Here is a 24,840-nt window from a genome sequence, read left to right on the forward strand (position 1 = left end):
CATCTAGAATGCTAGAGGTATTCTAGAGCACAGTTCTTACTGGGACATTGGGATCTGTTCTATCTTTCCACCTTGTGTTATCATAGCTGAGAAGTCTTACATTTGCCCTCACAAAGATAGGAGAAGTAGTGAGCTTGAGTCATGTACGTACCCCACCCAGAAGCAGCAGTGTAGAAGTGGCCAACGTTTCTGACAACTGAGAGCAGCCAAGCAGTAGGATGCAGCCGCTGACAGGAGGCAGGTCCCCAGCAGCGGGAACTGGGAGAAAAAGGGGAGTAAAGCGGGGGGACGTTCTCCAGGAGAGTCAGCCCTGGGACAAGTGAGTGGGGCTGTGGCGGTGGGCAAAGTGGAAAGGAGCTCAAGAATTAACAAGAAGGGCACTTAGGGTGCTGTGACGTTGGTCTGCTCTGCTTGGCCGTGTCCTCAGAAGAGGATCTGATGGCTCTAGGGAGGGAGAGTGGCTCACCTGCATGAGAACTGCAGGTTTGAAGTCCTCTGGATTTCCCAATGAGTGAATTTTTAAAACTTAAGTGAGATGAGCATCAAGGCAGCGGAATGGTCTTGGACATCCATGAGCAGGATGATGGTGGGAGCGCTCTATGAGCAGTGAAACGGGTTTCACCCAATAATAATGTAATTATTATTACATTCAAATAATAACGTAAGAGTGAAGAAATCTTGAAATACCCCACCTTGCTTTATGCTACTGGGCCTCTGCAAAGGGAGTGAGCAGTTCCAAGTGAGCTGGCTTTTGAGCAGGTTGCTGCTGGCCTGGTTGCCAACTGAAATGCTCCGAAACCAACCTTGTGGCTGGAAGGCCTCTTCATCCCACAGCTGAAAGATACACTGCTGCTGACGAAGTGTAGTTACAGATCTTATATTTTTGTTGAAGAACGTGCTCCTGAACTATTAATGTTTTCAATACTTGAAATTCTAAAATGTTTGCTGCTGTGTTGTGCGTGATGGCACAGGGTATTTCCACCAGCCAGAGGAAAATATTAATTCTCATGAGAACGGTTGTGTCAGTTTCTCTGTAGTCATCCAGCCATGCCACCTTGACTGCTTCCCGTTGAACTTCCAATCCTCATTACCTCTTGCATGTACTGAAAACTGTCTTCATGTCTGTGGCACGTGTCTAACTTCATGCTCACGTTTTGGAAAGTGTTGTCGCTTTAGTTTTTGCTACAAAGCTCTTTTATATTTTCCTTTATTCTGATCTGGAATCTAGCTGATCAGAATACCCCTCTCTCCCATAAGCAGAAATGTTGCTAGGGAAGTTTTATACTCACTGGATGATCTGCATCTCAGCTACATGAGGGATCTGCCTGTCTCTTCTCTACACAGCGACACGTATTTTTTGCTGCAAGATTTGAATCTATTGCTACATCTAAGGTGTTTCCCACTGGGCATGCCCTTGTGCTGAAGTTATTTTTCCTTTTTGGGCTTGACTTGACATGCAGGGCTCATCTATTTCTCCTTAAGCGAAATGTAAGGGATGCTAAAGACAGTAAATCCAACTAATTAGTTCTCTAAATTAAAAACTAAATAGCAGACAACTCTGTGCTGTAACCCATGCATGTTTAGTGGTTAGAAATAGCCACAAATCTGCATCTCCAGCTGCCAGAACGCCTTAAGCTAAAAATAAGTTTTTCTGTTAAATCATAACCATTTTACATGGAAAATTGTGTGTGTAATCTGGAAATGTGATTTATGCTACTGGGTACGTTAAAAAAGCTGGTCTCTCAGGTGGTGTTTGCTTAAGCACGCATTTTGTGCTATTAGAAAGTTTGAGATTACAAACATTGGAGACCAGTGGTGTGTTTCACGGAAACAGAGGTAACCTGAAAAAGCACCCAGTGATACACAGTTGAGAGTCACTATGTGATGTTTCAGTGATAAATAATGTGCTCTTCAGCAATGTGTATTTTTTCCCCAAATTTCAAATCAGGCTGACGATTTGAGCATTTAAAGCACTCCTCAGAACACACAAGAGTTTCCATATGCAGCAGATGACAAGGAAGGGCCATGGATTGTCTGGTTTACAAATAAGTAACTAAGTAGTACTGACAGAGCTCAGTTGTGCTGCTGGGCTTTGCTTAAGTTTCCTGTCTAGGATTTTTTCCCCTGTTGCAGCACAAATCCTCCTCTGTAGTTTGTCCACCATGCCTCAGTGCTTCTTAAATGTTGATGTCTTGAGGGCCAACAATGAAATTTTGAAGGGTAAATAAGCTGGGATGCTGGCAGTTTCCAACTAGCTGTATCACTTCATATTAGCTACGGTACATCTTGAAATCTGTGCTACGCTCAGGCAGGGTTGTGCTGGGTACACTGGATGTGGCCTGTACTTAGAATAAGATAGGAAAGCTTTTTGTCTTTCTGCTAATTACCCGAGTTCTGAACACTCACTGTCAATTTGCATGATTCTTTTTTCTTGTTCTGCTTTCTGATACCTTTCCCACCTTCATTTTGTCCATCCTCTTCCAGAAAAACTTGATTTGCACAAGTGATGCCCAGTGAAACGAGAGCCTGGTTCACTATGAAGAGCTGAGCCTGTTGCTTGGAGTTGCAGCTGCTTTCATGCAAAGGAGAACAGCCACATCCAGGATGCAGAAGGTCACCACTGACAACAGAAAGGCAAATGAGTAGGTTCAGTGTTTCCTTACAGGCCTTAGAGTAGTAGTAAACCTCACTGGTTTAAATCCATATAAAATCAGTGGCTGTGCCCATAAGTTTTTTCTCAGATTATGGCTTCAGCACAAAGTATCTGGGAAATAGGCCCAAATAAATATGCATGTTTGCATATTTTTTTGAAATTACTTATATATGGAGTTATTTTATATAATTTATATATGCATATATATATATTAAATAAATATTTGCATATTTGTTTTACACTTTGAATCTAAAGCTGCTTTTTGATTGTATAGGTAAGCTTGCAAAGAATGGCTCAGCTCTTAGTGGCACCAAAATATTTAGCATCCTTCCAGTGGAGCCTGTAGGTGATTCTTGTTTTCTTAGTGCCTCCACTTGTTGCTGGGATCTTAAGAACGTTTAGATTACTGAGACATGATAGAGCAAAGTGTCTGGACTTTTAAAGTAGTGTACTAAGTGACATTTAAATGTGAGTAAAAGCGTGAGCAAGTTGCAGACCAGCATGTCACCACAATTCTGCAGAAACACCTTTAGCTCAAACATATTTTCGCTGTAAAGTGAAAGTGGATTTTGAGCTAAAAAAAGTATGAGAACTGAAGTAGATTGTGCTGGGAGGACTCCCAAGAAAGACAAAGTCATGTCCCTGCCCCTCCCAGTGCAGTGCCCTTGGATTAACAGTTTTGAGTTTCAGGATAACGTACTCCTGCAGAAGTTTTCATCTTGCATTCACAGAGCTTAATTATATTTGGAAAAAGTGACGGTATACTCCTCGCATCAGCCAAGCCCTGCCATGGGTGGGTATGAAAAGGAACAAGGAAGGAAAGGAGACTAAATTTCAGTGAGTGCACACAGCGAATATTGAGTTGCAGGATCACTCACGTCAGAAGAATCAACTAGCTTGATGGCACAGGGATTTCATTGTCCCTAAATCATCCCAGATACAGTAATACCATATCCAGGGATTAATATTTCTAACTATAATTTCTGAGAAATGGGTCCTTATCCTGCCGTTCATAAAGATGAAATGGAGCTATAGTTATGCAGACAATTTACAATGCACACCTGTCCTCATTTGCAAGGGATAGGAATGAGAACATGGGAAGCTGATCATGAATAGAGTTTGACTGAGGCTGAGGAAATACCAAATAATAAAGCATTAGTAAATTGAGGTTAGGACGTTTTCTGATGTGAAAGACTTTTTTTTAAAACAAAACAAAAAAACCTCTTGGCAATCTTTTTTTTTTTTTTTTTTTTTTTTTTTTTTTTTTAACCATCTCCTTGAAATGGGAATTTTCAGGGTGCCAGATGACATAGGGTGCGACAGAAGAAATAGCAAGAGAATACATCAGGGAAAGCTTCCTGAATGTGAGGTCTATTAAAATGCATTAATGCCTCCAAACAATATTTCGTTGCCTCAGGTGCTTAAAACCAGCCTGGAGAATGTACTAAGAAAACATGCTAGAAGGAGTGGTCCTACAGTGGCTTTAAATAACCCAGATGTGTAATATCACCTTTGCTCCACCTTCCAACCTACCTGCAGATACTGGAAGACTTTGCCTTTTTCTACCAGACACTTGAACCCCAAACTTTCTGGGTTTCCCCTTCTGAACAGCATATTTGGTCATGGATTTTGTTTTATGTTACTCAGTTATCCCACTAAACTTACTTTTGGATTTTTAACAGATTTCCCTCTGGGCGACAACTCTTTCCTGCTCTCCAGCTTTTCGGTTGCTGTTGCTATGTGGAGGTTAGTGTGTACAGCAATCATGAAGCAAGAGGGGAGTTAGCCCAGAGAAGATTACTATTTTAGTGTTTCACAATCGGGAGATTTTGTGTGCCTTTAGTCTAATGAAGTGGTATCTCTCTGCTTATTCTTGACGGAAATAGGTGTTTTCTAAGTATAAGAACCTAATGCGTAATATTAGGGGGTCTTAGTCTAGTGTGAGGACTGATTGTAAACTTGGGCGACTAAATTACCTTTTCTAGTGGTTTCCTTCTTACTGGAGATAATAACAGAGATTGTTAACTATGCTTTGGGTATTTGGTGAATAGATTTTGTTGGACTGTAGCCTGGTTTGAAATGCCCAGGTTTCCCTGTCACAGCATGACCAAATTAGCTTCCTTGTTGGCAAGCTAACCAGAAATCCAGGAAGGAAAATTCCATTGATACTAAATTAATTTCTCTTGCGAAAATGCCCATGGTTTCAAAAGTAAGCTGGATGTGAGGCACATTGGCAGGGGAGCGCTGAATTTGGCAATCTTGCCTCTCACATTCTTGCCCCAGCTCAGTGAACACGGGGATTTATGTAGTGCTGTTTGTTTCATTATCAAATGTTGATTAACAGCCTATTCCTTCCCTTCACCACACGGTGGTACCAGGAAACACAGAATCAGTGCTTGGAAGCCAAGAAATGGCTGGCAGTGTCCAAATGCATCACACACTGCCTGTTAACAAACCTGGGAGGCTGAAGTCTGGCTTATTACAATCCAACGTGTTACTTTTAGAGAGTGGGACAAGTTCTCTTCCAGTATTCCCCATCACTGTAGTGTTGTGCTGGCTTGGGAGACAACATTAGGCAACCAGTAATCACCTGAGCAGTGCGAGTCTCTGCACTGATTTCTGATGTATCAATACAACCACGTGAGCACTTTCCAGTTTCTGTTATGTTTTTGCTCAAAGCCCACACGGTGCTCAATTCATTGCCAGTTTACAGGCCTACCTGACATCTCAGAGGAAACGTGTGTTACGGCAGATCTTTGAACTTAGGCTTCCCAAATTCTATTCTAGGAGTCACCGGACTGCTCGTTTTTTCCCTCAGCAGTTAGTGCAGCTGGTATGACACTTGTCCTGAAAGTTGAAGCCTAAACTACTGCTGCTGTTATCCATCTCACCTGTCCTTAACTAGGGAAGGGATACTGTTTCTTAAACCCAGATTTAAATAGCTATTGTATAAGCCTGGTCAATTTTAGGCTTGTTGGCACAAGCTACTTAGATCAGATTTGCTGAATCTTCAACCTGAGATGACAGTATTGTTCAAAGAAATAATACATCAACAAGCTTTCTGTACCTTTTGTCACGTCTCCTTTTGCATGCCAGTGTCTTGAGTATGTTTGCTTTTTGTCTTCAAGGTAAATGCAATCCAGGAAATAGAGTTGTAATACTTGTGCTAATTCGCAATGTTCATTAAAAGCCTGACGAGAATGATCAGATTCTTCTGATGTTGTAAAGTTCAGTGCTCACTTTGGTAGCCAGCAACCTTTCCCATCATTGCATTAACATTCTTGTCAGGTCTAGCAGCATGACATCCTATAATATATATTGGGCTGAAGCAATACCACCATTTGTAGAGAGCTGTTTGTCCTTCACCTTGTACATTATGAAACACTTTAGTCATTGGGTTATCTCCTTCTAACACATGCTTTCAATGTTTACCCTTAGCAAGTAGCAGTGCCTGAAGTTGGAAAGGAAGTGGCTGCTTACAAGAGTTGGAGAGATTGCAGGTGAAACACTTGACACATTAATGATACTTCCTTGAAGTGGATGCAAAATGGAAAGATGAGCTCCTGGTAAGCCAAACTTGTTCTTTTTCTTCAGCTCTCAGTACATGACTGGGGCAGGGATCACTGTGCTAGATGCATTTTGGGGATGAAGCGAGCAAAACATCACCCAGACTTACAGGGAGAAGACAGGGATTCTCAGTCACTGACAGGTATAGATGCCTTGCAATGAAGATACAGCACACATTGAAACTAATTGTTTCAGGGACATTGGAGTGTGCACTGCGTTGGAAAACACAACATAGTTTTTATTCAAATGACCCTATTATATATGCACCATCACCATTCCCTGCTAGTTCCTAGATAACAACCCTACAGTGATAATTCAGTGATGAGTGAAATGACCAGGGCAGAATTCTTAGGTTGCATATAGAGCTTGCATTGTGTGTGTGTGTGTGACTCAGCCCAGAATTAGGGATGCCAATAGCCCCTTTTAGACCCTTTCTTCCTATCATTCACGGAGGTGGTCAGCTGCCTGAGTGAGTATACCAGATGGGCTGAACTGTGTTGGCTTCAGCAAGCTTATACTATATACAGGGCCTGGCTTGCACACATGAGTAATCAGATTGTTTAAGATAAAATGCCCCAAAGTCATCTCAAGGTCCTTCTCACATGCTGTGTGCTCGGCACTGGGTTTATGCATTTGCTGCCTTTGTGCATCAGAGCAGTGAGAAATGCAATAGCTTTTTTTTCTGAACTCAAAGGTGCTGGGTTCCTGCCCACTATGAAGAAATGGTGTCTGAACCCTGAGCAGGTAGTTCATTACACAACCAGACACGTATGAAGTCAGAATTGTGGCTTCTTTGCACTTTGTGTGCAGTTAACCCAGCAGCAGTTCTCATGCACAGCAGTTATGTAAGTCTCTGTGCAATACCGTGCTTTTCTCACAAGAGGGATTCTTCCCAGTATTGCCACCTCACCAACACTGGTTCTGCAGCTTTTTTGTCTTTCGGACACAGTTTCCATCTTACACTGGGAGGCAAATAACTAAATTTTCTTCATGACTGGTGCTAAGAACTGCGAGGCCACAAGGGGTAACTAACTGATACTCCAGATAGGCTGGTTTACTGGTTCCTGATCCACACTGATTCACTTTCTCACTTCACTGAACAATTTCTAAGGCCATAGTGATTTAAACTCATCTGCTTCTGTCTGTATCTACCTCTCCCAAAATGCTTCTGGCAGCAGGTGAGCTTATGCCAAAAGCGCCCTGGTGATGTTGTAAGGAGGGACATTTATCCATTGGTAATTGACTCCTGTATTAATTTCCAAGAATCTGGCAAGCAGCTGCCAAAAAACCTGTTTCCGTCTCTGCTGATCAATATTGCCTTTCAACAGGCATGTGGTGTTACTGAGCGTTAGCTAATAGCGCTGTGTTTCTTGTACTGCTTGAAGAACTGTGACATGCTGCAATGTCTTTAGATTTCAGAGAGACTTTTCAGTTAAATAATGTTACATCAGATGTTATTTATTATCCATTTCCAACACACTGGCCTCATTTCCACCATATCGTATGCTGGGCTGCCGCCACAGGGCATTTATCTCTAACATCATGTTAGTAGCTTTTTAGGTTGAGGCAGAAAATGCTTCTGTGCAGATTTTAAATAGACAAATAAGGCGACAGGTCTGGCCAAGACTTTCAGAAACAAGGTTATGAGCAAATAATCTTTCTGATTTCCCACAGGAAAAGGGTGAAAGAAGTCTTTACCTACCTTGCAAGCCCTGTCTAAGTCTCGTTTTTGCCGTCATTGAAGTCAGCAGCAAAACTCAAACAGGCTTCCAGAGTTGGAACCTTTTAAAATGTTCACTGCCTGTGGCAAAACCTTTATTGATATAAAGCAGTGTGCACTGAAGCTTTTAGTTATCCCCACGGGGTGACAAAATACCTGTCTCTGAAGTTTTTACTCTGTAAATTGCTATTACTCAGTGGCTGGAGACATACTTGTGAGCAAAGAACAGGAGAAGGTGGTGGGAGAATCGCACAGACTGCCCCACGGTGAGCTCTTTTGCATTGGACATGTTTTGAGCATCGTGTCTGAGTGTGACAGTCTAGAAGGCAGGTGTGGTGGTGCACTTTGAGAGCCTGACACATCCGTGGGCAGGGAGGAACTCGGTGGTGTGGCCCACCACTATTCCTGCTCCACTGGTATTTACTGGTGCAGCCTTCAGCTGTTCCAGGCAGCAAGGGGGTGGCTGCGCAGCTCCCCATTCACGCTGCAGCTGCTCCTGGGTGCTGGAGGTTTATCTGTGCATTGAGCAGGTTTTGATATTTTTTTAATGTGCTTATTTTATGAATTCTTGAATATGAATGCTGGGATAGCCTTTATAGGAAAATGTAGGTTGTTTTCAGTGGTAAATCATCACCATCTGAGTAATACCATGCTACTCTCTTTACAGGGACAGAGGAAAGGCACAGCCCCAGTGTAACAAAGAAATTGCTTTCAATCACATGGAAGGAAGCCCACAGAGTTTGAAGACAGAAAGATAAAAGTAAGCTTCTTGCTTTTGATCTTAGAAATTCTGAAATTATCTTTTCTGAGCAGTTCTGGAGAATGACGATGAAATGACAACCACACAAGAAATAACCGCTTAAATTGCCACTAGAGAATAATCCAGAAAAAGTAAGCCTTCCTTCATCAGTCGAAGTGTAAGACCTGTGAGTAAGCTCACTGAGACTGAGCCAGAAGATGCCCAGCTGGACACTGCTTAGATTTCTAATATAAAGCACAAGTACCTCTTTTGGAAAGACAAACGCCTAAAGAGCAGTCTCCAAACTCCCTTTACTCATCATGAAGGTGAACAGGGGAGAAGAGCGATTTAAAAAGCGGAAACAAAAAGTTCCCCCACTGTTAGCAAGTTCTGTTCTGCTCTCGAGTATTGATCCAGTCCCTGGGGAAGCAAAGAGGGAGTCTTCAATCTTTCAGCAACAAAGCACCAGCCTTGCATTTCTGCTCCATTTTATGGTGTGCTGAAAGACATGCAGTGCTGCAGAATGTCTCGGAGCATCATTAACTCCAGAATCTTCTTTTTTTTTTTTTTAATGCTGATGAGGGACAAACAGGTTTTCTTTTGCCAGGTAATTGTCTTTCTGACATCACTGAACCTGTAGTGCCTTTTGTTCACTCCCCAACAAGGAAACCAGTGAGCATGGGGTAGATATATCTGCTACCTGTATATGCAAGCCAGCTGAGTCATATCTGTGCCGCTTTGCAGTTTTAATCAGGCTATCAAATGCAGAGAAGAAGCATTAGAAGAAAAGTTGAAGACATCCATTTCTCCCCCCAGGTGATGAAGGCACCTTTTTAGAAAGTTTTGCTTCCATTATGTCTTCCTATGGAATACAATTGGTCATTATGCCAAAACATTCCCAGGCAAGATCACTTCTTATATTTTGGGAGTTTATTTCTCTATTTGTTTTTGTGATGTGGTTTTTCAAGTCTGGATGTGTGCAGCAATCTCTGTTTTGTAAGAGTACTAAGAAGCGAAATACTGACGGTTATGATTATATCAGTCTTGAACAAATTGGAAATAAAGTCTTTTTGTGTGTGTGCTTTTTTTTCCTCCATAAGAAAAATAGTTTACTTGGCTTGGAGTCTTTTGGCTTATCATCAGGATTTCTGAAACGTACTTCCAATTTGGATTTATTATTATTTTTTTAACTTTGAATGATGGCATCCCAAACTGTGTAATGGGATAATTAGGAATGGGTATTTGTGTGTGCCCTCAGTTAAGCAGGATGAGACTTGTTCAGTTGCATGATGTAGGCTTGAGACTGTGAAGAGTGGAATGACATTTTCCTCTAGCCGAAGCTGAGTTTCTGTTGAAATGTGTTTTTGTTTTCAGTTGCCAGATTTTCCTTCCCTGTCTGGAGAAACTGGGACCTGTGCACCTCCGTCTGTTCTGTAAGTAGCACAAAACTGAGGGAATCTATTTGTATACACTTAAAAGACCCATCGCTTATTTACGAGTTCTTAAACCTAAAAGAATTATAAAACTGACTACTTACCACTATTGTTTACTCAGCTTTCTCCCTGGCTAGGGGACAATGAAAACAGGCCCGAGAGTTTCACTTCTGTTTACAGTTTCTAATAGCTTTCTCTTTCATGTTATCACTCCCTTGCATAGCACTACAATGAAATAAACTATAAACATATCTGCATGCTAATTAAAACCAAAATTTGCCAGGTAACTTGTTCTAAATAACTTACCACCTGGGCTGCAAACCTGCTTTAAAAATCTGCCTCTCTCACCCCCAAAATAATGCATTTGCTTGTATCTTATATGATTTTTTTTGTAAGTCTTTTCCAGTTGTAGTTGAAAACAAAACCTCCCATTTTCCTTTCAAACAGGGAACTGAAGTCGTTGGGACCTTAAGAGTTCTGCTCAGGTGTGTGTCTGCTGGTGCTACTGCGTTGAATTCTCTGAGCAGCAGAGCTAAGGAAATAGCAAGTGTGTGTGGCAGGCAAGTTCGCAGCAGCTTGTTATGAATCCAAAAGGCTGAGCCAGAGCAAAGGCTGAATGGGCTGTGAAAATAGCTCCTCTGAGGTCCTAGGAAGTATCTAAAGGCTACGACAGCACCGAATGCACTTGGTCGGAGTATTATCAGACTCACATAGTCTGAATACCAAAAAAGCAAGTCACCTTCCACTCTCCCCTTAGATAATGTTAAGAAGAGCTGTCTGCGTTTGAAACAGATTATTTTCTCCTTTTGTTTGGATGTTAAGGGTTCTGTTCTGCATAGAAACAGGAACAGACCTCCACTCATTTATTTGCATCCAGGAAACGGAAGGTAACTGATATCAGGGGAGACTGACAGAGTGATTGTATCCATGACAACCAGCAGATATGGCCTTGCTGCCTGGCAGCTCGTTCCCTGGTCGCCTTCCCAGGCCACGCTCTCAGCTCCGGTGGGTCCCTTTCCTCGAGGCACCTCTTGGCTGCAGTTGCATGTTCCTGAGAGATAGGTGCCAAATTCCCAGATGAAATGAGTTTCCTCAAGGCAACAGCTTAATCAATTCTTGTCTCCATTAGCAAAACTCTTCCCTGACTTGTGCTGCATGTGCTTCAGCCAAGGGCTCCCTGGGAGTCCCAGAGGAGGTTTTAGAAACTCTGGTCCATGGAGGAACTGCCTGATTTACAGTAAGAACACACAGGAACAGGGTGGACTCAGCAATTTGCAGAGCCAGCAGGCAAAATGCAATATGTAGGGCAAAAGAAAACAAAAGGTTTCAGATATGCCAGGCACCTTAATAAATGCAGGAATTGGTGAGCTGCGCAAGGTCATCTGATGCTCACCTTTGCTGGAAGTACTGGCAGAAGTTAAACATGTTTGTTCTCTGAATAGGCCTTTAGTCTGCACGTACCCCTTTCAGGAGAATGAAAGAGCTGCCTGGACTGTGATCCTCGAGGAAATCCTCATCCCACTGTCTGCTGTGGTGTATTTTCTGCATTCCAAATACTGCCTGGACCTGCCTTGGAAAACGCTGGCATTTGAGGCAGCTGCAGTTGCACACAGTGGTAAGGAACAGAAAGAAGTCTGTCACAAAAGGAAAAAGCAATTCCACTGTTAAGCCCAGCCAGAGTTCCTCATTTATAGGGCACCTGCTTTATATCTTAAGTGTGATGTTTGAACCACGCTAAGGAAAAATGTCTCCCTGGGATCAAAACAAGGTGATTTATCATCTCTTCCTTCATAGTGGAAAAACAAAGCAGAAGAGGCAAGGAAATGAGATCTTGAATCACAAGTTGAGGATTAGAAGACAGGACATGGAGTTCAAATTCTATCCTGATGACCTGCTGAAGCCGTGACTCAGTTTCCCTATTAGTAGTGGGGATAACAACGAACCGAGGAACTGATTAGTGAATCTTAAAAATACAAAGAAGGTTGCTGTAAGCTCTAATTAAACGACTGTCATAGTGTATACACAAAGCAGATTACACGAGCCTGTCTTTGGAAATCGTAGCAGGCATTTGGGACTCAGCTTGTGAGTTCTCATGCCTGCAATCTCTTTGCATTTCCTTATATGTTTAAAAGCGGCGTAGCATGAAGCATGAGGTTCAAGAAAGATGCTCCCTGGCTTCAGTAAAGAAAACGGATACGGTGAGCCATGGGAACGCTGTGTTGCTGTTGGGTTAGGTGGAGAATCACTTAGGCAGCTTTTAGCGTAACGAGGAGAACTCTGCCTCTTCAAAGCCTGATTGGATTTGGTAATGTGGATAAGCAGCCGTCTCGATACTTCCGCCGGGGAAGTGCTTCTTTGGGGATAACTGGCTTAACGAATGTTGTCAACCTCCCTGAAGAGGAAAATGTTACAAACCAAATGCCAGCCAGCTGCAGAGGCAAAAATATCTACAATTGTATTTGAGGAGGATTAGATTCTTTATTTCAAACCAAACCAAAACTGTAGCATTTTGAATTTTCAGCAAATTTCATACTGATGACAGGGCCAGCCAGTTGATCTGGAAGTCTCTGTTTACAATAACAGCAGCAGTCTGAACGGAAATGTAGAAATCATGCTATGAACTCTCTCCAGCCAGCAGCCCTCTCCAAAAAATGGCAGTATATACGTTTTAATCACTGTATTTAGCCATGACACTTACCCAAACAGCAGGCTGTGCTGCTCAGCTCCAAAGCACATTATTTGTACCCTGCTTTCAGGACAGGGGCTGTTTTTTATAGCTATTCTTTGACTAGAAAATAAATACCAGGGTAGACCACTAGCTCATTTCACTTACCCAGATGTCCTCCTTTGGACTTGCTAACAATCTAGTGTGACACATTTCATGTTCTGTTAATCTCCTGCACTAGGCAACACTGAATCACAATTACTGAAGGAAGGTCAGTCTGATAATAGATTGCATTGCTTCTCTTTCAGCCCTGTAGATGGGGATTGAGAGACCTTTAGATTGTCTACCCAGCACTGCTGCTGAATTGCTGTGCTATTATGAAGTCTTTTCGGGGGGGTTGTATAATTTTGAGGATACTGTAGAGCTACCTCAGCAAAACTGTCTCCTAGCCTTTAACAAAAGTAGCTGCACAGATGCAGGACATAGTCATGCATAAATCATTTGTAGTCTCTCCAATATATTTAACCTGCTGCTTTATTAAAAGAATTGGGCAAGATAACTTGAGAATTTTGTTTAGGTGCAGTGGCACCCATGGGCGCAGAGCTGTCTTTTTCTTTGAGCCTAAAGAAGTCGTTGCTCCATAAAGCTTCATAATTTCTGTCTTTTGTCAAGCTCACGGTCAGCCTGCCTGTCATTCTGCTGTGAAATATGAAGGACTTTCTGCATCTCAATAGACGTACAGGGGGGTGGAAGCAGCAGTTAGGTTCCTTTTTCCCTTCCCTTACTGAATTCCAATAGGTCTTGCTCTGCCCACAAACTGTTCTTCTGCATGTTGTCCATCAACCTTTCACTGTGACCTTGAAAATTAAGACTCGCTTTTCTACCAGCTACCATACCACCCTATAAGTGCCGCGGTTCCTTCCAGTTTTCAGCACTTCACAAGGAATTTTTTATGTTTAGCATTTTTAATTTGTTGTTTACAGTAGCAGTCGTGACCTTGGGGTCAGAAACTTCTCAGGAGTTAATGACCAGCTTGACTAAGATCACCCCCTCGGCTGCTGCAGATAACCACTCAGCACCCGATCTTACCTGACCTGCAGGCACAAACCTGCCTTTGAAGCTGGGAGACGTTTTGTGGGTCACCCGTTGGGAAATGTCCTTTGTGCCTGTCCTTGTGGCTTACCTGCCCCGCGTGGGTCTGCCACCCGGGTGGGAAGCTCCAAGAGCAGCAGAATGGTCACATTCATGGAGCCCGGCATTGAGGCACGGCAGGTCACAGAGAGCAGTGTCTCATTTTGTTCTCCTTACAGAAAACATCGAGAGAACCCTTTGCTACACACACTTCTCTTCATGTTCCCACCGCAGACCTGTTCAACATGCATGCAGAGCAGATAGAAATCCAGAAAGGGAGATGCGTTTTGCAATTAAATGTAGAAGGTAAGTGGGACGCCAGTATTGACATCATCGTGTTATTGATGCCATTTAAAACAGGTTCCAATCTCCAGCAGCTGGAGGATGGATGTAACCAGACAGCACACCATGTCCCAGGCAATACGGGGAAATTACGGACAGCTTTGGAGCTGAATGAATAACTCTCCACTAGATCTGCTTCAGCTTGCACCAAAAGTAAGTGATGTGAGTTTAATTGGCTGTAACAGGGCCTGGTGGGTTTGTGTTACTGAACGCCTTCATCTGGGACTCCAACACTGAGGGCACAGAGGGTGCTCTGCTCACAGGACTAGGAGGCAGCAGTTCCCAGGCTTGGCTCAAACACTTTCTGTCACCCTGGGAATTTTTTACACATGATTCCCCCATATGTGAAACAGATAACAGCCTAAACCACAGGCAGGTCCTGATGATGACTTACAGATTAGCTTAAGTGTTGTGAAGATTAACTGGAATTTTTCAGTGTTGTGCTCTGCCCTAATTGAGCTTTTTCTGAGTTCACTGCCCTCCCTGAACAGATTACAGGTTTAGGACTGTGCAATGCTGGCTTCTTGGGACAGATGCCTGCAGAATGCAAAACCTGAGCTGTATGTGCTTTCACTTGGGCTCGTTAAATGGTATTTCCAGCCACACCTTGATGAGGTCAACTCTTAGTGATGCACCCTTTCTAAAAGATTTTTTTTATAACATTTCTGTAGCGAAACACAAAAACACAATGCCTTGGGTTTTGGTAACTTTTTCCTGTGTGAGAAGCCTGGCAAAGCAGAACAGCGATGGTATGTGAGCACTTGTGCTTAAGGCTCCTTTCCTTTGAGGATCTCCAGACAGTGTCGAAAGGTGGATGTGGGTGTTTTTAATCTGTTTTGCCAGGAACAGAAAGGGGAGAAGGGCCCTACAAGCAGCAGTGAGCAGTGACTCCCTGTGCATTTCAAACCTAAAATACAGATTTCCCAGAGACGTTTCCTGCTTTAAACAGAAACACAAATTTTCTCTTACTGAGTTTACCCTCACAGCCTCTTCCTCTGGTAATGCCGTGTAGCACTGTGTGTACAGTGAGCCGGCTGCTGACTTCTGCAGCTCTAAAAACGAAGGATCCTTCCAGGACACAGCAGAGCTGGACGCTCAGGGCAGTGTTACCTTGCAGCAGGTTTGCTGTTCGGGTGCTTTGGAGGATTTCCTCCCTAGCCACGAGCACGCAGTGGCTGCCCCTCACCTCGCAAGCCCCAGGCAGTGCCTCACCACCACCTCCAACATCCCTTTGCCTACCGGGCACATCCCGAATTCACCAGCCCCAAACCCTCCTCGCCTGGGGCACCTGCCCGGATCCCTCCCGCAACTTCCCCGCGGGCCCTTCCCTGCTCTCTCTGCCTCCTCCCCGGCAAGCTCCCGATCCCCGGCAGCCCCCAGCCTCCCCCTTCCCCAAACCCCGGAGCCGTGCGGGCGGAGCGGCGCCGCCTTCCCCCGGCTCCCCCCTTGGCCGCCCCGCCCCGGCCCGCCCCGCCGCTCCCGGCCCGGCCCGGGGAGCCGGTGCCCAACGCGGGGCTCCGAGCCGAGCCGTGCCGAGCCCTGCCGAGCCCTGCGGGGCAATCACAGCCCGCCGGCAGCATGCCGCTCGCCCAGCTGGCCGAGCCCTGGCCCAACATGGAGCTGGTGCATCTGGACACGGAGGTGAGCGGGGCACCGGCCCTTCCCGGGGGGGCAGCGCCCCCTTCCCCCCCCCCCAGGGGGGCTCCGCGGAACAAAGGAGCGCCCTGCCGGCCTCCCTTTTCCCTTCCTTCCCTTCCTCCTTCTTTCCTTCCTTCCCTTTTTCTTCCTTCCTTCCCTCCGCTCCTGCCCCGCCGCTGCCCAGCCCCGCGGAGCCTCCCCGCGCCTTTCCCCGGAGGGCTGCGGGCAGGGCTGGGGGCCGGCTCCCGGCTCGGATCGGGGGGGGCTGGAGGGCGGCGAGAGCTGCTCCGGCTGCTTCCAGCCTAAAGGGCTCTGCCTGCACGGCCCCGGGGCTGGGAGCGCCGGGGGCTTCATGGCTCCGCTGCTCGCCTTGCGGGGAACGATGAGTAACGTGTGAGTAGCGTGCACCTCTCTGCCCACCCAAACACAGGGGAAGGCTGGCCCTGCTGAAGGCCCCGGGAATAAATGCCTCTGATTTGGGGTTTTTCTCCTTAAGGTTTCCTTGCTGTCTGCCTAGACCCAGCTGCCCTGGCAGGCCCGGGTGGCAGGTTCAGGGTACCCAGGCATGGCTCTGTTTTACTTTGCTGGATGTGTGCGCTTCCCTCTTGCTTTGCTCTTTGCCTTTAATGAAAGCTTCCAGCCCAGATGTGCAGGACGGTGCACAGCATCTGCCCACATCTGCAGCCTTGCCTCACAGCCATTTCGGCATAAAGGGACAGCTTGGAGCAGTTCTCACCCGCTGCAGAGCAGCCAGCTGAGGCAGCGTGCTCTGGCACTCTTTAGTTAAACATCTCCTAATCCAAATTGGAACTAGCCGCTTCCCTGGAGGAGTGATAGGGGCGGTGTGGATTTTGTCCCAGGCGCTTTGCTCAGCCCCTGGTGCTCTCCCACTTGGCTGGATTGAAGGCTGTCACGCTCCCTTACCCCTCCTGTCACACTTAGGGATGTTGTGCTTAACTGCTCAGATGTGCTTATTCCTATTCAACATTTTCACTTGAGGGACCTTTGCTTAGAGCACAGGCTGCGTTTCACTAAGCACTGCAGCGCCAGCAGAAAGGTCTGCTGGCAACCAGAGGAGGGTTTCCTGATCTTCATCAGCCAGATGCAGCGAGGTTCCCCCCGGAGACTTCCCGGGGTGGGTGGGAGCCGTGCGGGGGGTCCCCGCGCTGCGGGCACGCATCTGGCACCAAGGTGTGGGTGCAGTGGGCTGAGGGCATCCGTTCTGAAGCATCGCTTGAGTCACGAGGATGTGTTTGTGCAGAAGGTGGGAGAGGATGGCAGTCCTGCAGCGACTTGATCGTCATTCCTGAGACCGCGTCACGTGCGCGGAGCCAGCCGGGTGTGCTGGGGTAGGTTCGAGCTGGATTACGGCGCTTTGTAATTGTGGTTTCTCTCTTCCAAAGCAGGAAGATAGCCTGGAAACTAGTCTTGTCATGGGAGGAAATGAACGCTAGTGCCCAGGGCGATAAATGCCATCGGTGAGATTCATTTACTGCCTAATCCCAGGGCTCAGGTGCCCGGCAGCCGGCTGTGTCAACATCACGAGATCTCTTGACCGGAACTGTGGGGGGCCCGCTGCGTTTGTCAGCCAGAGTCAGTTGTGAAGATCGTGGCAGCACCAAGAACGATTTCCCCACTGCGTTAGTTAACAGGTGTGTTAATTGTAAACGGAAACTTCAGGGCCTGCCTTCCCCCAGCTCACCTTGACCAGAGCTCTAGGTCAGCTCCAGGGTCGGGAGCAGCTTGCAGCTGATATTTCTGAAGGTCAGTCTCTTTACATCTCAGTGCCACCCCAAATGGGCTGTTAGCAATTTAGTTCCCTGAGGCTCGAGGTGAGCAGGTCCGTGTGCTGGATTCCAGCGAGGAAGATAACACACGGGTAGTTTCACCTCTGAGCCTGGCTGTCACCCCCTGGGCCAGATGTTGCTGTGCTCCTTCAGGTTCTCCAGCCTGTTTGCAAACCGCAGCGAGGGACTTAGGCTCGGTGGGGGTTTGTTTTTACCTTGTGAGGTTAAAGTCACCGAGAGCAGAGGCCCGAGCAGAAAGTTTTAACCTCTCCCGGGCAAGGTGGTACCACGGAGAAATGCGAGAGACTTTTCTGGAATGTCAGTTACGTAAATTGCCTGGGATCCTTGCCATCGAGGTCTGAAACCGGCTTCCTCGAACCTTTGCTTTCTGAGTCACAGAAAGGTGCTGTCACCACGCTGGTGGAGGCATCAGACCTATTGTTTCAGATTTGGGGTTTTTCCACTGCATTCCCCGAGCGGTTGCTGCTGGGCACCGGTCACAGCTGGCGCCTGTTGTCCCAGCCTGCCAGGAGTGGGTGGCAGTGGGAGCAGGAACAGATCGGCTGCAGGAGACAAGTCCCTCTGTCCCGGGCACTGAGCTCGCTTCATAATACTTTTTCATTCCCTCTTCCCTCAGAAGCTTGTATTATTCGGAATATTGCTTATGTAGTAGAAAAATCTGGCTGGGGCAGGGTACAAGTGACAGAGCGGAGTTGAATGACTTCATCACCATAGCGATGGAAACTGTCATCGGGGCTATGCGTTTCTTTAAACTCTTCTCTTGTTACACAAACATACAGCAACACAACTGACGTGGGATTACGACAAACCCAACCACTTCAAGCTAATTATTTTTGCCTGTATCATCCTTTATTGAGCAGAAGCTATTCATGAGTAACTATCTTTTTCAAGCATCTTAGCTGAACAGTGCATAAAACAGTGATCAAAGATACGGGAGGAAGCCAAGTGCCTTATGTCTCTGATATGCCTCATGCAGACTCTCCTCGGTCTGGACTGTGTGAGTTCTGCAGAAAAGAGCTGGAGATCTTTATTTTTTTTGCAGAATTCTTTCGTTTCTGTGAAGTGCAACAGGCAAGATCCACTTAAAAATAGAAATGAAACGTCTTGTTCTTGTGTCAAATGAGCAGAAGCTCTGGGGTGAAGGGTTTGTTCCCCTGCTGCTGCCTGCTTGAGTGTTTCACCCTTCATCAAAGGGGGGGAGAAGGAGCACCATCGGTACCTGCTCCCCGTGGCTTATATCTGGGTGTCTCGGAAGTGACCGGCCAAAACCTAGAGGTCCAGAAATAGCAGCAGGCTGCCTGGCTAAGCAGAGCTGTCGATAATCCAGGATGACTTGTGCTGATGGTGCTAACTATAGAGCGCAGGCCTTGATGGCAGCAGGAGTGGGCACAGGCGCGCGTGGTCCTGCCAGGGGTGAGACTTGTCCTGGTTTCAGATGAGAGCAGCGGTGGCTTGTTCTGTAAATTGCTCCTCCCTGTGCTGCAGATTATGTGGAATTAAAGGGATTTAAAATGCAAGATGCCCTAAGATAAATATCTCCAGGTTCAGCCAGGCTGGCAGTTATGTAACTGAATACACCTCTTTCCCGGTACACTTTCCTGCATGCCATGAAGAGAAGTTCTTAGAGCAGCGTGTGCATGGTAGGGCCTTTGCATTACCTCCCAGACATCCTCAGCTAGAGCTGCCCTTGCTGCCGGGCTGCCACCCCGCGTGGCCATCAGATGAGCTCTGCAATCACCGTGTCCCTCGGCCACGGAGCGGTGCTGGCTGGAAAGCCACAGGGACAGCGCGTGGCCCCTAGCGAGGCACATGGGACCAAGCCCTGCTCGGTCTGCGTCGGCTCCTTGCTGCCGTGGGCACCCAAGGGAAGGCGCCGTGCCTCCCTCCTGCAGCAGATGCTGCCTGCAGGGAGCTCTTGGGGGTTGCTTTCCGAGCAGGACATCGAGGCTGCTCCTTTCCAAGCAGGAGAACAAGGTGCTGTAAGAGTGGCTGTGGCACAATCGGAGGCAAACACACATGCACTCGCTACCATGCTGTGCGTGGTATGCAGGGGGAGTGCAGGAATACAGCATTTTAAAGAGACAGACGTCAAACCCAGAAACCCTCCAACTATTTCAGCTCTCCTCGTGCTGCGGCGAATAGCCGTATGTTATCCTGCGAGGTGGTGAGTCTGTAGTTGGGAGCGTGTTTCCATCGTGGAAGCTTACAAACGGCTCTCGAATCCCATATGAGGGCATAAAGGCTCTGTTTCTTCTCTCGGGTAGAAGGAAAACACTTGGCTGTAAATACTGCAATTCTCTCCTTACAAATCCATCCAACATCAGCTCGAGAACGTGACTGTTGCATTAGGAGCTTCATCTCGCTAAGGCCACGGATTTACGTGCCCAGGAAGCCTCCCTAGAACGGCCACTGTTCTGTTTGTTTCCACGTCCCTTCCGTTCCCAGGTAGGATCGATTGTTATCAGCAGCAAGTGCACGGAACAAGTGTCCCTCGGGGTAGGGAGCTGATGAACTGCCGCGCTCAAAAGCTCTGGCAGTCCTGGTGTCTCCCAGCTCAGCCCCGAAGCTGAGGGCTCGAACAGACCCTGCCTTTGCTTGCCAGATGCTGGTCTTCCCAGGGGAATAAAAGAGCTTGTCCCATGCATCAACTCATCCCCTCTCCTGACACGTGCCTTGTAGATCTGCTCTCCAGACCGTGAGCCAGGCAGTATTTCTCTGTCTGACATGGAAATCGTACTTCTTATGGGACTCGAGCTGTTTGAGACATAAACAGCCCTCCCAGAGCTATGGTTTTGATTAGCAGCAACTTACAAATTGTTGATCAGTGACAGCTGAGCCAGTAAACACGAGCATGTTTCCAAGTCTGGCTGTCTTCAGCACGGTGTCTCCCCCTCTTCGTGGAGCATATACATAAACATAAACTCTTACTTCATTTCTTAGATATTCGGTGTGCTAATGTCACTAATAGCTCTGTGTAAACATCAGGGCTGTGTTCCTCTGGAAGAGCTTGGTGCGTGGCAGTGTGCGATGACTTCATTTCAGTTGTTGCCTGAAAATCCTAGGAGCTCAAACCCCGTTGTGAGTGGTACTAAGGGGACTTGGGGAGCTCAGAGTAACTCCGTATAAATGTAAATGTTGCAGGGCCAGCATCAGGCTGGGGCAGGTCTTCCTTCCCCTAGCTGGTGTGGCAGTTCTCTGCTCAGCTCTTCTGGGAGCTGCTGCAGGTTGTGCTGGCTGGGCTGAGTCGGGAGAGGAGAGAGCTGAACAGGAAGACCCATGGAGATTGGTGGCTGTGGTTTGAGTTATCTGAAAACCACGCTTGTACAGAAATTGAGCTCTTCAGTGCTCCATCCTTCATTACGAGCTAGCTGCAAGCAGGTACCCAAGCAGTTTAAACACAGCACTGATGACCTATGGAAAGGAGGAGAGTGGAAGCACCGAGTGAATGTTGTAGGAAGAGAGCACAACATCAGAAGGAGGTTTTCCCAGTGGCCCCAAAGCTCCCTGAAAGTCAGCAAATGCAAGTTTTCCCTTAAAAACAGTGAAACCCAAACATTCAACTAGGAATCTGAGGCTGAAATACAAACGTGTTGTATTGGACTGTAAAATCTAAAGAGGGGTGAATAGATTTGCTTTGTTCTTCCAGGTAAAGTGAGGGTTTCCATGATTTTTTGGAGCCTGAGACAAGTGCAAATAGATGTCAAAGGAAAATCATCGTGCCCTTGTTTTTCTCCCTAGTCTGCAGAAACCCTTTTGTACACGCTTACCCTGCTCCCAGTATCTCCAAGTAAATCCCACCCACTTCTGCTCCTGCTTCTGCTGGCTCCTCCAGGCACGGTGCTGTGCTGAACCTGATACGCCTGCGGTTCAGCGCTGAGTGTGACTGGCCCGGTGCCACTGCAGGCAGCTCAGGTCACCTGTTGTGACTTTGTACAGAGCCCCAGCAACAGAAGCTTGACTTGCAGGCCAAAGGTGGCCTGAAGCCAGGTGGTGCCGATTTCCTGCAGTGATACCAGCTGTGATAAGGTAATAAATTACTGATAAAAGCTCATATTAAAAACCAATCTGAAGGCAAAATGGCTGTGAGGCTGTAAATTGCATGCTAGCACTGCTGTCCTGTCTTCACCTGATTTCCCCTGCTTGCTTCTTCGTGAGTCCTGGAGTGACAGTGGAGTGCTGGAGGTGGGATAGTGCGGCCGCACCGCTGGGTTTCTGTCTCTGGAGCAGTCCCTGCAGGACACGCAGCTGAGAGTGGGACTCCTGTACACACCAACCCCGGTATCTGTGCCTGAGGAGTGCAGGGATGGTGCTGACCCCACAAGCAATTGCAGCCCTAATTGCAGACTCCCTGGGCAAGAGGCTTTGTTTACACAAGTGCTTTTTTTTTTTTTTCCGTGGCAGAAAGAGTCTTTTGCTGTGTCCCCGAGATGCAAGGGAAGAGTTCAACCCTCTCGTACCGTGTCTGAAAGTGGCATCCCCCTGTTTGTCCAGCACGAAATGCTCTCAGAGCAAAGAGGCTGCAGGGGGTGTGAGAGGAGTGCTCCGTGCCTGGTGTGTGCTAACAGCAGGTTCTCTTCCTTTGCAGAATGGGCAGGCTGCTCCAGAAGAAAGTGGGAATCCTCCATCCAAGGTAAAAATGCAGCAGGGTTAAGTCTTTCACTCATCCCTCTGAGCTGCATGTGGTGTGTGAGCTGACTTGGTGAATGGGTTGGGGAAGGCTATTTTTAAATCCTGTAAGCTGCTGCTTTGTAATCTGGCTGAGTGCATGCAGGAGCATGAGGGACTGGAGCAGAGGAAGAGGAAAGCCAAGCCCTCTTTCCTCCTGTCCCTTTGGTCATCCAAAATATCTGGGAAGTTTCCCAAAGGGCCACCTGAGTCTAGCACACCAGAGGTGGACTAGCAGCTGTAGAGGAGGGCCAGAAGTGAGAATCCCTGGGGTGTCTCAGTGCCATATTTACACGCTTCTCTGTTGAGATCTTGCCAGGTGGGGTGAGAAATGCAAGAGTATTTGATGGGTTTGGCACAGCTGCCCATGCAGAGCGCCTGGTTTCTGTTTATTCTCTTGCCCTGGTGGAGCTAGGAGAAGCTCCACACCTGTCACGTTGCCCTCTGCATCCCCATTATCAGCAGCAGGGAGTGGTAGAGGGGATTGATCTGCTGTCTTCCTGCTCCCCACATGAGCAACGTGATGTTGAAGGACGTGATTACTCCGATCTGAGCCCTCTCCAAATACAAGACTGAGGACTGATGTTATTAACACGGGTATTTCCTACTAGTGCACACTGAGCCTTTACTTCTCTGTCCTGCAAGACACTGTAGGGCAGAAGGGCAGCAAAACAGGAATTTCAGTGCCCTAAAAGCACAAGCCTTTCAGTATTCCCTTTTCTGATATGCACATGCTGTAATTATGAAGAATGACTCTCCATGTTTGATTTGGCTTGGGGACCTTGCTGAATGGCCTGTCTAGAGTTTGTCTCGTTCTTTACACCCGTTGAGTGCCCTGTGGCAGTTTGTCTCTGAATCCCTGTTCATGCTAAAGGCCATGGAGGCTTCCTGTGTTGTTTCTCGGTTACTATAATGTTTGTAGTAAAAGAAATTTAAGCATAAAACAACCGGCTACTTTTCAGCTAGTTCTTTCCCAGAAGCTTACACCAAACTTCTAGTATTGCCATTGCATCTCCACTACCTGTTCTGCTTTCCTGGGCTAGCTGTTGGGCACATTTCCAGTGGCCTGCAGGAAATGTGGGACGGGTCGGATGAACTCGGGTCAATGCCGCTGCACTTCTCTCCCCTGAGCATAATGGTTTTATGGTTCTTCACTGCGTCTGTGTCTCTGGCACGGAAGAAAATCTGCATCTCGTTTGGTTAGATGCCAGCTGGGCTTCTAAAACTCGAGACTTCGCCTGTTTCATCTTCAAACACTTGGCTAAACTGCCCCCCTTGTGAAAGTGGCTGAAGGATGCTGCTTTAAAAACAGTTTAAGACTTTTTTTTTCTTTGAAGGACGTCACTGGGACAAAGCCTGGCTGAGCCCAGTCATAGATACAGCCCCTCAAAAAGATCATGAAATAAGAGCCAAAAAGCACGTGGGCTTTTCTTCGCCTTTTCTGTGTCTACGTCTGTCCCTCTGTGAGACGTGAGTCAAGGTCCCGTTGCAGCTGAGGAGCCTGGAGCAGAGAAGCAGACAAGTTGTCCAACATCCCGCAGCAGGCTGGGAAGGGAACCACAAGAGCCTTGTGCTGCGTGCAGGTGTCCTGCTGTGTACTTTTCCAAGGCCCCATGGCCCAAATGCCTGTGAGCAGCGTCTGACAATCCCATTTTCGGTAACTTTTCAATGTGTGAAGCCCTGCTACGCGCTCCTGAAATAACCTCTGCCGCATTTTCCAAGTTTGTACAAGGTGTATATGTTCTACCAGCGCAAAGACAAATGAAATCCCTACTATAAACACATACCTTAAACTTCAGGGCCAGCTGGCACTTGGAGCCAGCTCTGATGCTCCAGAGGGGGACGCAGGCAGGCAGCTAGCTCGGTATCTGTGTACTTTTCTGTTCGCTTGGGAGCAGACGTCAGCAATCTGGTGCTGACTCCTGCTTTTTACCTACAGCAAGGACTAAAGAAGGAGAACTAAGCAGCGGTAAACATCTGAGGTTGTGTACTTGCAAGCTGAAAGTTGCTCAGGATCTTCTAGCTGTGCGTAAGGACAAGAGGCACCTTTATCCCACGTTTGTATTTGCGATCCTCTTGCGGCTAATTCTGTGATCTCTTCTAAAAATAGGCCAAAGCAGCAACAGCGGCCATTCCTCAACGCCCACACGAGTGCCATGCCTCCTCCTGTCCCCATAAGCAGGATGCTGCCAGAAGTAAAATCTTTATTTGCTTGGGCAACAACCAAAGAAACTCTGAAAAGGAGGAAGTCCAAGAGTTCCTCAAAAGAGTTGGGAACTTGGCAGCTGGCGGCACAGGACCACTGCAGCCTGATGCCTGCCTCATCTCTCTCCCACCTGTTGCACATGAGGGCCTTTGGGCATGAAACACAACAGAATGGTCACTGCAGATGCAGCAAGGGGCTATTTGGGGCCAGGCTGCCTGTGGTGTGGGAATAGCCCGATATTTTCTGGTTGCCTTTGTAGCTGCAGCTCCGCTT

The 24,840-nt window shown here is 47.0% G+C and overlaps 1 protein-coding gene and 1 long non-coding RNA gene across 10 annotated transcripts in view; both read left to right on the plus strand.

Annotated features, from left to right (window-relative positions):
• The first annotated feature begins 2,268 nt into the window (after positions 1-2,268).
• LOC311423367 lies at positions 2,269-14,262 on the plus strand. The gene is made up of 6 exons (XR_014685685.1): positions 2,269-2,642; positions 6,092-6,219; positions 8,608-8,700; positions 10,054-10,112; positions 10,560-11,727; positions 14,088-14,262. It is a non-coding gene; the product is annotated as an uncharacterized lncRNA (long non-coding RNA).
• A 78-nt stretch (positions 14,263-14,340) lies between these two features.
• Positions 14,341-24,840, plus strand: part of RPS6KA1 (ribosomal protein S6 kinase A1) — a 41,961-nt gene continuing 31,461 nt past the window's right edge. For 2 of the 9 annotated variants that reach the window (XM_084497196.1, XM_084497202.1), the window contains exons 1-2: positions 14,341-14,403; positions 22,282-22,326. In XM_084497196.1, the coding sequence (XP_084353322.1) occupies positions 14,362-14,403; positions 22,282-22,326 (87 nt within the window). In that variant the 5' untranslated portion in view covers positions 14,341-14,361. Of the gene's footprint in view, positions 14,404-15,723; positions 15,892-17,522; positions 17,541-21,771; positions 21,847-22,281; positions 22,327-24,840 lie in introns of those variants that run through there. The other 7 variants (XM_084497195.1, XM_084497201.1, XM_084497192.1 and 4 more) reach the window with 6 other exon arrangements.

This window comes from Aythya ferina (assembly GCF_964211825.1).
Source record: "Aythya ferina genome assembly, chromosome: 24".
Taxonomy (NCBI): Eukaryota; Metazoa; Chordata; class Aves; order Anseriformes; family Anatidae; genus Aythya; species Aythya ferina.